The following is a 12,070-nucleotide window of genomic DNA, read 5'->3' as shown; positions in this document are numbered from 1 at the left end:
GTATTCCTACAAACAAAAAACTTCGTACAATTTTACCTTTTCAACTTCTCAGTGTCTAACAAACAGCATTAAATGTGTTTCCGCAAAGAAAGTTACCAATATATTGGATGTATCAGTAAAAATATGTGTCAAGACACTCGATAATATGTGGAAATCGATAAATATATTGATATGCAAAAATTTATAAAACCTTGTTTCATTTTCTAAACATTTTTGTAAATAAATGTTTTTTTTTTAAATGGAAAGTAATTTAAATTGGGAACGTTAGGGTGCCAAAAGGATTTCACTGGCAGCAACAACCACATTTCCAAGCCATTTGGAAAAAAATTTTAATTTTTAAATTATTAGAGCCTTTGTTTCCTTGAAATATATAAATATATAAAATATATATCCGGTGTAGACTTTACGGATCCGTCATCCGAGGTACTCAGCATGAACAGCGTGTATCCCGGAGTCAGCTAAAAAAAATTATTAATAGAAATTAATAAAACTAGGTGCTACTGTCCAAATTTTTAAGGAGGTGGCAAGTATTTTATCTTTCAAAGGTTAATATAAAAAAAATTCAAATTTAAAGAATGACGCCGAAATTGTAGGATCAGTTTTCCGTGGAAATTGATAGCATACAGCAGTTTTACCATAGTCCGTGCTACACGCAGAGAAAATACAATGCTGCCAATTTAAGGTTCGAGACTACGGAATTATAATACTAGTAGTATACTAGTTATCCTACTCTTATATTATATTTAGCTTACCCAGTCGATGGTTTTTGTATTGGGTGGGGTAAATGATGAGGTTCTTGTCTGCGCTAGTGTAAGCAGTTCTCTTAATAATGTAAGCAGTTTTATCAATAGTTGTAAGTTACTGTTAACTAACATTATTTTAATTTATTTCTTTTGAAAATTAAATTATGTTATTATTAAAATTACCGCGATTTTGAAGCTTATGACTTATGTGCTAAAACTATGCTACGAAACTCTCATGACAATTCGATGTGGCGTTTAAAATCGAGCAGAAAACGCGTTCGAAATCGAATTTGTTCCACGTGTGATACAACAGATACTAAGTAACAGTGAAATGGCAGCGCCGGGATGTGGTGGGTCTTGAGGGGGGCAACGCTGGCAGTCTTAAGGGTATGATTTCGGTCGGGAGGCTTGGGAGCGTTTCCTACGCTTTTCTGAGGAGGTCCCAGGGTCGTGGCGGATGTGGGGGAGCGGGGCGCAACTTTTGGGGGCCTCACGCTGGTGGCCGAGTTCGGAAAACTGAGAAATTGGGGAAAAACCGGTAAAGTTTAGTTTGTCGGTCTGGCAGCACTTTATTTTGCACATGAGTAACACACGCGATGGGAAAACTGGTGTATTCGATCACTTTCCACGAAAAACTGATCGCGGGGACCTGCCCCCCACCCCGGGCTTCCATCGACGTCACTTTTTTCTCGCGGAAAATGCGGCGGAACGGAGAATTTCGCGACACACAGATTTCAGGTCCAGGCAGTGTGACCACCTTTGGGTTTAACGCAAATATAGGCGCTTTCTGGCCACTTTCGCATGGCGTTACGGGACATTTTGCTGTTTCTCCAAGGTTGTCATACAGTTTTGGCGCCGTTGTTCAAAGTTTTTAAGTGACCATACTTGTGTTTTTTATATAATGGACCTCTTCAGGCTTAAATTCTTTGCCATGCCGCACCTGCGCGCCCAGGTGGACAAGCACCTCCCACAGGTGGATGATCCGCGCCGGCCAAGCGGGATCCTTAAAAACTTGGACGGCGTAAATCGGTTAAAGGATCCCGGCAGGTGTTTCTATTTGATGGTAGACGTCATACACCTGACTGGGGTGGGTTCCTAGTCTTATGAATATTTTCTTAATAATTTAATTAAACAATTTACGCACCCAGCCGACGCCGGGACACACGCTAATCATGATGGGAAGTTTGGTAAAGATTATATGGCATTGTTATCTGATTTTTGTATAGCTTAAAATATGTCTTAAAAATGAAATAGAGTGTGAGGAAAATTACAATGACAGGGTTCATTGTCAAATCGTCCACTAAAAGACATTTAATTTAAAAGGTTTGTTTTAATAATAGCTATTTTTACTATTAGTTCTGACAATAATTTGTCCCAATTGCTTCCAAATATATTAAGAATAAATACTATTTGAACAGAACTATTTATTTAATGTATAAAATTACAAATACAAATTCGGGTGATTTCTGTAAAGAACATATTTTTAATATTAAACATATTTCTTCACGAGCTGATTATTGTTGTATATCTAATGGATATAAACATATATTTTCCAAAATTGTATTTAATTTAAAAAATAATATGTATTAATTTTAATGTCTTATTTATTGTATTCATTAATTTTGTTAATTTTCAATATGTGAAATTACTTTTTGGCATGATTATGCTTGCCAGATGCGTTGGCTTCTGAGGGATCCTCGGGCAATGAATCCACGGAAATGGTGGAGCCCTTTGATTTTGAACTGGCTATGGACCGCGAAGAGTTCTTCGGGTACTTCACCGCTTTGGTATTGCCGGAGCATTGTAATATAAAGCGAAGTTCGTCTAGAAGTTCGGTTTTAAAGTCCACCTGTCGATACGATCACAAAATGAATAAGAAAACTCTTGGCAAGGGAACTGTAACATGCAGACGATATCTATGAAAGCATTCTTGAATACAAAACCGTGTTAGATTGGGTATTATGATATTATATGAAATATGAAATATTAAAGGTGCCAAGGTGTTGAAGAGGCTGGGAATATATTTTTGGCTCCGAGCTGTCGTTTTGGGGAGCTGATAAAACGAATCCGTTATTCAGATTAGGGCGACCTTTTCAGCGCCATTTTTAGTCACGACACAGGTGATAATATTTATAGAGCGCCACCCGCGTTACCTTGTTTTCCCGCGCACTCAAGTAGACGCTGACCACGCAGTTAATCAGGCCGTAAACGCTGCCAAAGCAGCTGCCCACGAACATGACCAGGTAGACGCCGCCCAAGTTGGCGAAGCCCAGCGAGGAGGCATCCGAATCGGGAGCTTCCTGCGGGATTTCGAAGGATGTCGGAGATGTCACGGTAAGCAATTTTCGGTTGCGAATGTGTGTGTGTGTTTGTGTGTGCATTTAAGGCAGGCCAGCTAATCGGATCGTAAGGCGGGGATAGTCGAAGCTGGAAAATATCCCTGGCGGATACCTGGTTCTCATCGCTGCGCTCCTTGACGCCCAGCACCATCTCGAGCAGGGAGACAAAGATGCCGAAGAAGGAGCCCACTCCCATGACAAGGAAAACGCCGCCCAAATTGCTTATCTCCAGGGCCACGGCGCCAGACTCCTCGTCCGAATCCTGCACACACCCACACATGCACCAGCTGCCAGAGATTGAGATTAAGGTCAGACACTTACCGAACAGGCTCCCCCGCCGCGCTTCTCCTGCCACCATTTGGTCTTCATCTTGGTCAGCAGACCCTGCTCCTGCATCTCCAGGACTGCCTGGCTGAGTGTGTCCCTGTACGGCCAGTCTGGAAAGGATCACTGTTAGGATATGCTTGGCAATCACTAAAGTAGTCTGCAACATACCCTTCCTCATGGCTATGCCATAGCCCTTCTCGTCCAGCAATGATCCCACTTGGGTGAGGGTACATCGACGCTCTGTGATATACTCTATGGTGGTGGACTCCATGAGAAAGGCATAGTTGGTGTTCTCCACTCGATCCACGCCCTCCTGGTTGGTGTTGGTCATGTACTGGGGATTATCCCTCATGAATTCGTACATCCGCTGGTAGGTGGGATACTTGGATTCCTATAATAAATATACAAATGTAATGGTTTGATTTTATAAGTAATAGTTATATAGTTTTTTCACCTTAAAAAAGTTGAAAGTAGCTCCCCCAATTTTGGCACCATAGTTCACACCGCCTTTGTTTTTCGACAAATCATTCGCATCATTAATGGGGGTCACCAAGGATTCCACGGTAAGAAAGGCAGCCAGATTTGCCGTGTAAGAGGACACCAGAATCAAGGTGAAGAACCACCAGGAGGCAGCCACCGCTCGAGTTGAGTAAGCCCTGCAAAGAAGACATTGGGCTTAATTACTATATGAACTTTCAATTAAATACAAATCATACTCACTTGGGTGCCAGTTCAGAGCCCTGCTGAAGCAGAGCTCCAATGGAGAACCACAGGCAGTTGGCGAAGCTAAACTGATTCTCCAGCTCCGTTGGCTCCTCGATGCAGGGATTCGGATTGTCCCACTCCGCCGGCGAAAGGCGACCCAGCACGAACATACTGATCGATACGCCCATGTAGGCCAATCCCAGCCAGAGCCAGACTTCCCCCGAAAACGGCGACATGAAGGAGAAAAGCATACGACCCTCCTATAGAACCCGTTCAGCTAAACAAATTAATATAAATATGCCTTCTTGTTTTTCCCCCCTCCCTTTTCCAAATCATCCGTTAGATGGCGCTACCATGAAAGGCTTAAGCGTTTAATGGTGGCGTTAGAGGGGGCAAAGCTTCGGGGGCTCCTTCATTGGTTTGCGGAACAGAATGCCGATTCCTGCAGTTACAAAAATAATTTAAGTAGCAACTTAAAATAATTAAAATACCTAATTAAAGTTTTTTCTTCATTATTCAAAAGTAAACTATTCAAAAAAAAATTCGGTTATTAATTTAAATTATTTAAAACATATGATAGATTTTTTAAAATATCAAAATACATTATAAAATTCGAATTGACAATATAAATTAATATGTAAGGCAATATATGTTAGATACTTTTTATTTACGCACTGAGTATCTTCATTAATGCACTTACCCAGACTCATAAAGGGTATGGTGAAGTCCACACCACTCTCTCGCTCCGATGTCATGGTCAGGTCGGTAATGCCCATGTCAGCGCGCTAATTAAATATTAAAGATTATTGTATGGCCTCTTGGCATGCACGAACACATGCATTTATTAATAGAAATGTAATTGCATATGTAAATATTGCGCATACGCCCGATCGAGCATTGTAATAGAGCAATCTTTGAATTATGGATTTTAATTTACAAAAAATATACTTAGCCATATTGCATTAATCACATACAAGCTGTGAAAAAACCTTAGATTATAAGGCTTCCATATATGCAAAAGGTTTGCCCCTTGTCAGTCTTGTGATGTCCCATAGAAATGGAAATTGAGTAGATTAAAATGACACATTAAATCATTTTCAATTATCAGGAATATATGTAGTATAGATTTTATAAACAATACCAGATAAGGATTTCCAGAATTTCAATAAATTGTACTACTCATGAAATGAATTTTCAGTTTCCATCATTCGTTTAAGCTATGAGGTTTTACTTTAGCAGTCTACTAGCCGTAATCTTTGGCGTCATTTGTTCAGAAAGTGCTGACATAAACGACCCTCATTATGAGGCCGATAGACGTTTTATACTTGACATCTTTCATAATCCCTCTGTAAATAACTCCACCAGGGAAAGAAACATTCCGGAACTGATTGCTTTTTATCGTCGCTACCCCAATGATGTTCATCTATCCGATGTCGACAAACAGCAATTTGAGAGGTTCATCTTTGAATACAACGAATCGAGAAATGTTTTGATTGATGGAGTACCGCCACAGGGAGGAATAATTGGATCTATATTTGGAAATTTTTTAGGCAGACTCGGATATAAATATTTTGAGTGTCTGTTTAATAAAAAAAGAGATGAGATAAAAGTGGCACCAGTTTAACTGAACTTCAATTTAAACAACGAATGATATTCATCAAAATCTTAATAAATCGTTTTCTAAAACTCTTTGTAGATTAATTCATTAAGGTTTAACTGTACATTTGTTGAAAGTTTTAAACGGAATTAATATTGTTAGCATTATCAACGTTCACCTATAAACCGTGTCCATTTGGGGCAATTGGAGCCACAGTCACTTTGAAAATAGCCTGCCGTTTATGGCAGCATTAACGATTACGTTAACGATGATGACAGCATTAATGGCCATTCAATGTAAATCAATATCCACACAGGGTGAACAAAGGATAAGCTTAGTGATTTAAATGGCCGCAGGGCAACGGATGTCGATTAGATTTATGTCCTGTTGGACCCCTACTATTCCCAATTCAAACGAACTCACGCTGTCTATTATCTCACGCAACATGCCATTCCATTCCTTTGTCTTGGGGTCGATCCCGCCATACTTGTTGTCCACCTGGAGGCGCCAGGTGTAGGTGAAGCCCAGCTTTTTGGACAGCTCGTCGATTAGCTCGATGCCAAAGCCCTCGAACTGATCATTGCCCTCCAGCTTCTCGGAGGTCTCCTTCAGCATGCCATAGGGCTCGCTCTGCGATTTGGGGTTAAACAAAAAATAAAGAAAGTCAAGGTCGGAGTTTAGCCCCGGACGTTTACCCACTCACAATGGCCGTGATGACGACGAAGGTTTTGTTCACCAACGAACGCATATCCGGCTTCAAGGAGTGCGCCGGGGCTGGCCGATTTTCCTGGAAGCCATCCTCGCCGCTCCATTTGCCAATTTTCTGCATCCCCGAAACACCCAGCTCGATGACTTCCAGCTCGAAATCCGTGCGCAGTCCCTCGTAGTCAAAGCGAATGGCACCCGTGAGGCCATTCAGCGTTAGCTGTGGAGCGAGACTCGTTGCATGAGTTATTCAGAGTCAGCCAGTTATGAGCACAGAGAAAACAATCTTAATCAAGTTCGAATATTTTTAAAAATTAAAGAACAACATATTTAAATTATTGATAAATAAATGTATTAGGTTTGTACACTTATATTTAGGACTAACGAACAGCAGCAGTAATGATACTAAACATCACTAAGACATCGGATCACTTTAGCAAATGCCTTATATTTTTTGTGAGCATAAACAAAGGACATGCTAATAAGTTCATGCTTTATGTACTAAGGCAGAAGGTATTTTAGATTAAAATGATTTAATATAAGTATTAGGGGAGTATAATTTCTATTTAATCCAAAAAAAGGTGTTTTAAAAAAAATAACTTTATCGGAGCTAGCCAATATATGCTCATTATGACTAACGATTATGATTATTAGACTTTACTTTTAAAATAAATAAAAATTAAATGAAGTTTAACTATGGTTAAATAGCTAAAAGTCGCCAAAGAAATAAATATATTTGTATAAAAATGAAATGATATATTTTCTCGCCATGCAGCGCAGACTCACCGACTTCATGTAGTTGACGAGAGTGTAGCCCTTGTCCCAGGCACTGTCATCGGCACAGCTGAGGGCCACGGGCCGGAAGTTCACGTGCTTGTAGGTCTCGGCCAGCAGCTGAACGCCATCGTAGACCAGGGCCATGCTGTTGGTCAGGGGGCAGGACACTGTGGGTGGGCGAGAGCCATAAAGGATAACGTCATTTATCATTTCCGTCCCCGTCGCAACGGGGCCATGAAAATGCAATTCAATTATTTAAATTCACTCATGCGAATGGATTTCGGATTTGCATAAATTGTCTAGATCCACGGTGCCACAACGACACTTTCAGGTGGGTCGGACGACGACTGTCATACTGTGTGTGATTTACCGTTCTGGAAGGGCTCCTCGCTCTCGTACAGCGCCTTGGCCACCTCCTGCACCTGTGCGCTTTCCGGGGACACCAGGCGCAGACCCGTGATGTTGGTGCCGGCATGCTGATACGGCTCCAGGTCCATGGTGTGCCAGTCCAGGTTGCCGATGATGTAGCGATAGTCGCTGGTCACCAGGCCCACCTGCTGGGCCTGTTTGAAGAACTCCGGCAGGGTGGCCATCGACCCAACCACCACGAACGAGAAATCATCCGCGTTGCGTATACGCCGCAGTTCATTGCGGTAGTTCCCGTTCAGGTCCAGCTCATATCGCCGCACTGTGACCGTGGGTCCTGCCGTCCCGTACATCTGCAGCAGCTCCCTGACGGTGGCCAAGTACTCGCCCGACTCGTAGATGATGGTGAAGCTCTCCCAGCCCAGGGCCGCCACCATGTCCCGCAGGGCCACGCCCAATGTGTCCGGGTGCGGGTGCAGATTGATGGTCGGCAGCTGGGCCTCGAAGTCCCAGCGCGTGTCCAAAAAAGGCAGCTCCTTGGCGTCGCAGATGCTCATCGCGTGACGGGCGGCCAGGTTCGAGGTGGGCCCAAACACCGCCACCAGATTTTGCTGGGGATAAGTGGAGAATAATGATTTTAATACACGCGAAAAATTAGGTTTAGGAATATTTAAAAAAGGGTTTTTTTCCTACAAGCCTGATCCGGTTTTTGCTCTTGTATCAAAACAAATTTTCAAACATTTAAATAATAAGCGAAAGAAATATATTTGATAGTTTATTATAAATTTTTTGATAATAGTTTGGTAACAATTTTGGTTATTTTACCAATCCATTATAAAAAAATGTAATTGCTTAACCTATACTGAGATAAGATGTTGATGCCAATTTCTAGTTCAGATATTTGTATAAAAGAAACCCTTTTTTATACCTTTTAAACAAAAATATCTGTACAAGGTGGTGCAAAATAGTGTTCTAGATATCGGATCTGGATGCAATTCAATGCCAAAACATAGGTAAAAAGCCTTCAATTGCTTTATTCTTTATACATTGCTCAAAGCTTAGAATACTTTCTGTTGATTTCGTTTTATTTTCTTTTAACTCCCAGTGTGCAATTAATAGTTTAAAGGAATTCTACCCACCCTGAGCATTTTGCAGAGCTTCTTGGAGGTTTCAAAGGAGTTTCCGGGCTCAATGGTGACGGACACTCCGTGCAGCTGCAGATCCTCGTTCTCCTCGTTCGCTTTAGCGATGGCCAGGTGGAAGATCTTCTCGAGATCCGGTTCGGTGTTCTCGTAGACAAGACCTGCAAGCCAAAGATTTTTGAGAGAGTGACACTGTTTTTCGCTCTTTGTTTTGCTTAGCGGGTTCTGTTTATATTTTTATTTCTCGAATTCGCCGCTGACATCGGCCAACGGTGCGTATGCGGCATAAAAATACATGACACATTTGCATGCTGCGCTGCACATTCCTGCTTATGTAACGCGAAGAAAAGTGCACTTTACTCACCCACATTTGTCCTCTCTCCATGGCATTCAAATAAAACCAATAGCAAACTCGTTAGGATGAAGCCAAGCGGAAAACTAGCTCCTGTTGGAATTATTCTCCTCGATTGCATTTCTGAAATGCCTTTGCCGCCGCCGCGAAATGTAATCAAAAATTCATAAATATTTTCTACGGTTGCCTTCGCTTTGAATTTCGCAATTATTTCCAATTAATTGCGCGATTGTTCGCCGAACTAAATTTGCATTTTTCTGCACGCTGTCCGTCGCGACCGGGAATGCGAATAAAAATGGCTAAGAGCACAAAAATACGGCCGACAGCAATCTGCTGTTGATGCTGCATCAGCTGATAAATTCGCCACAAGTATTTTTAGCCACTTAAATGTTTTATGAATGAAAGTATTTGGCCGGCCAGCAAAAGTTTTTCCTTAACTTTTTCTAATTGAATCACACTTTAGCTTCATTGGAGCCAAGTGTTTGGGCCAGTGGGCGGCAGATTAATTAGATAAGCTCAACCTTTTTAGCGCCAATTTAACACGGCACCATGAAATTGATCCCGAAAAAAATCCCACTGTGCTGAAACTGGAAAATAAATCCGCCGCAGCAACAAAACGTGCGCAGCATACAATTCAACGGCTAATGGAACTGGACCCTGAATGCGAGATATCCGACTGAATGGGCAAGTGTGGCATGAAACATAAATAAACAAGGCGAAAACGAAAATAGCCAAATGCACTGGCTGGCGAAAGGGGGCGAGAGATTGAAAACAGCTTTTTACCCCGAAATTGTTGTGGCCCCACGGACGGACGTGCAACAAGCATCGATAAGTGCAGAAAAAGAAAAGGAAAGAAAAAAATTGGGGGTCTGTCCCAATGGCTGTAAACAAATTCATTGCATTTCACTTGGATAGCTGGCGATGGTTGGGTGGCTTCTCCATCTGGTTGTACTGTTATTACTCTGGCCAGGGACGTGCGACGCCCCACTTGTGGATTTTTGAAGGCCCAGCACGATTTATGGACCAGGCTTTGAATAATCCATTTAGGGCATGCAAAGCAGGGGTGGGCCCAAACATCTCTTATTTTTAATAATGATGGTAGGGCTGAAATGTAAAAATTGCTACAAAAAGTAACTCTTGCATACACGGACATTGAGAGCCTGGCAGCCACGCCGGAAGGTTTTTGTGTTTCCCACTTTCGGGCATGTCCTTCACACACAATGGCGTCGAGGGGCGTCCAAGGAAGGATGCGGGGCAGGGTGGGGCGGCTTAAGGGGCGTGGTCGGGCGTGGTCGGGCGTGTTCGCTACCAGCAAACTGTTGCTGTCGGCAGTGAATAAAATCAACGTCTACGTCAACAGCAGGCACCTGTCGTGACTGTAGCCCAGGTTGCATTTATCCCCGAGCTGCACATTTAAAATTAACGACCTTTAGTCCCGCCTGAAAGTCCCTGGAAATCCCTGATCGCTTACCAACTCAAACTTGAGCCACCACTTGAAATTATTTATTGAACTCAAGTAGAATACTTGCAGCACTTATTATTGCAGATATATTTCACAACTACTTTATAATTTTTCTTGAAGAATTGACAATAATTTGTTTATATATGTTTAAGCCCAAATTAAAGTCAATGCTAAAATACGAAAATGGCCAATTAATTTAAAACTTGTTGATAACTAAAATGTAAAATAAGATATTAGTGCTATTTCTGGGAAAAATTATAATTTTATTTTGACCAAGATTTTAGATTACATATTATTATTGATTAGAACTCTAACAAAATTAGGTATATAAAAGCACAATAAGGAAAGTCGTCATTAATATGTAATATTCGAGGAAAGCCGAGTTTAAAATATGTTGGAAAAATGTCTCTGAAAGCGTATTTCAAAGGCAACTGTTACACATCTGCTTGTGGTGTTAAATTGCCCAGCAGCTATGCGCTAGCATTTGCATTTACATAGCCGTGTGCCGGCGTCAATGTATCTTGAGGATACGCATGCTGGCACTCGCCGCGTGCCTGAACGTGCATTCTAAGCTGGCAAATCGCTGGCATTATGCACACGCACACCAGGACCCATATCCACAGGCTCACTTAACCACACGGACACTGCGAGTATTTGCATAAGTGCTCGGGTTGGGTCCTTGGTGGCAATTAGTGCGAGTCTCTAGCAAATCCATCTTAAAGAGGCGGTCAATCTATCGCCCAACATGGCTTTAATATAATCTGTAATAGCTTTAAATGTCTATCAGATTTTGTCAAATAAATTTATGTTGTTTCTTGAAAGTGTTGCATAAATGCAATTTTAGTTAAGCCTCTTTATGTGAAGAGGCTTTTTCGAACTCGATTTTCAATGAATATCTTATTTTAAATTTCAATACTTGATAAATGCAAATGATTTATATTTAAATGTTAAATATATTTCTAGGTCAAGGACCTCCTAGATTGTTTTTCTGATACGATTATTGGTTTAAGGCTGCCCATTATTGAGGGTGGTGGGGTGTAATATTTTGACAGTTGTTGATTGAAGCTATTGCTGATTTGACGTCATTTGTTTTGCATTCTCGGCATGCCAATTTTGTTTGCTCAGTCAATCTCTGTGTGCCAAAATTTATCCAGGGAAATCAAATGCAAAATTTGCACTGGAAATTTGATTGACACAATAAGGCCTTGAAGTGCGAAAGTTTATTTTGGGACCTGTAAATGGTTTCAACGAGGTGAGCTTGAAAAGGACAAGGGCTTCTTTTCACGCCTTATCGTTTAGGCGGCTTATCAAAACACCCATTAGAACCCATCTTGCCACTTTGAGGAGCTGGCAGTCCCAAAAGGTAAACAGGCAAACAAACCAGAAATAGCATGCAAACTGCTTTTGGCTGAGTGAGGGAGCGACAATTTGGCGCGTTGTCAAAACAAAGTGCTACGGCACATAGATACACTCAGTGCCACACACAGATACCCACACCGATGCAATGTGGACTTGTGTGTGTGTAAAAGCAGCCAGACAAAATCAATTTGAATCG

The 12,070-nt window shown here is 41.6% G+C and overlaps 2 protein-coding genes across 3 annotated transcripts; one reads left to right on the top strand and one right to left on the bottom strand.

Annotated features, from left to right (window-relative positions):
• Positions 1–2,359: 2,359 nt before the first annotated feature.
• LOC108047921 (glutamate receptor ionotropic, kainate 2) lies at positions 2,360–9,460 on the bottom strand. Of its 2 annotated transcripts, none has more exons than XM_044458857.1 (14): positions 9,066–9,460; positions 8,699–8,862; positions 7,564–8,170; positions 7,203–7,360; positions 6,415–6,636; positions 6,135–6,341; positions 4,815–4,899; positions 4,514–4,556; positions 4,130–4,363; positions 3,864–4,065; positions 3,578–3,800; positions 3,404–3,519; positions 3,195–3,344; positions 2,360–2,592 (listed from the first exon to the last, which is right to left on the bottom strand). In XM_044458857.1, the coding sequence occupies exons 1-14, from the start codon at positions 9,172–9,174 to the stop codon at positions 2,389–2,391; spliced, it is 2,724 nt and encodes a 907-aa protein (XP_044314792.1). In that variant the 5' UTR covers positions 9,175–9,460; the 3' UTR covers positions 2,360–2,388. The 2 variants fall into 2 exon arrangements, with proteins under 2 accessions (XP_044314792.1, XP_044314793.1); XM_044458858.1 differs by lacking the exon at positions 3,195–3,344 and adding an exon at positions 2,897–3,043 and having other exon boundaries at positions 9,066–9,459.
• LOC108047922 (protein Turandot X) lies at positions 5,311–5,815 on the top strand. The gene has a single exon (XM_017128343.2). It carries the CDS (start codon positions 5,334–5,336, stop codon positions 5,736–5,738), a length of 405 nt encoding a protein of 134 aa, XP_016983832.2. The 5' UTR covers positions 5,311–5,333; the 3' UTR covers positions 5,739–5,815.
• Positions 9,461–12,070: the final 2,610 nt, after the last annotated feature.

Source organism: Drosophila rhopaloa, unplaced genomic scaffold, assembly GCF_018152115.1.
Source record: "Drosophila rhopaloa isolate 14029-0021.01 unplaced genomic scaffold, ASM1815211v1 contig_178, whole genome shotgun sequence".
NCBI classification, from domain to species: Eukaryota; Metazoa; Arthropoda; class Insecta; order Diptera; family Drosophilidae; genus Drosophila; species Drosophila rhopaloa.
Note: the sequence above shows the minus strand (reverse complement) of the source record. Positions and strands in the feature narration are given on the sequence as shown.

Bases quoted from the DNA above. Each gene is read 5' to 3' on its own strand.
- LOC108047921 (XM_044458857.1), bottom strand. From the start codon at position 9,174: ATGCAATCGAGGAGAATAATTCCAACAGGAGCTAGTTTTCCGCTTGGC. The intron at 3,520-3,577 runs GTATGTTGCAGA...GATCCTTTCCAG, and splicing joins TGGCATAGCCATGAGGAAGG to ACTGGCCGTACAGGGACACA. The intron at 2,593-3,194 runs GTATCCGCCAGG...TCGTATCGACAG, and splicing joins AGCGCAGCGATGAGAACCAG to GTGGACTTTAAAACCGAACT.
- LOC108047922 (XM_017128343.2), top strand. From the start codon at position 5,334: ATGAGGTTTTACTTTAGCAGTCTACTAGCCGTAATCTTTGGCGTCATT.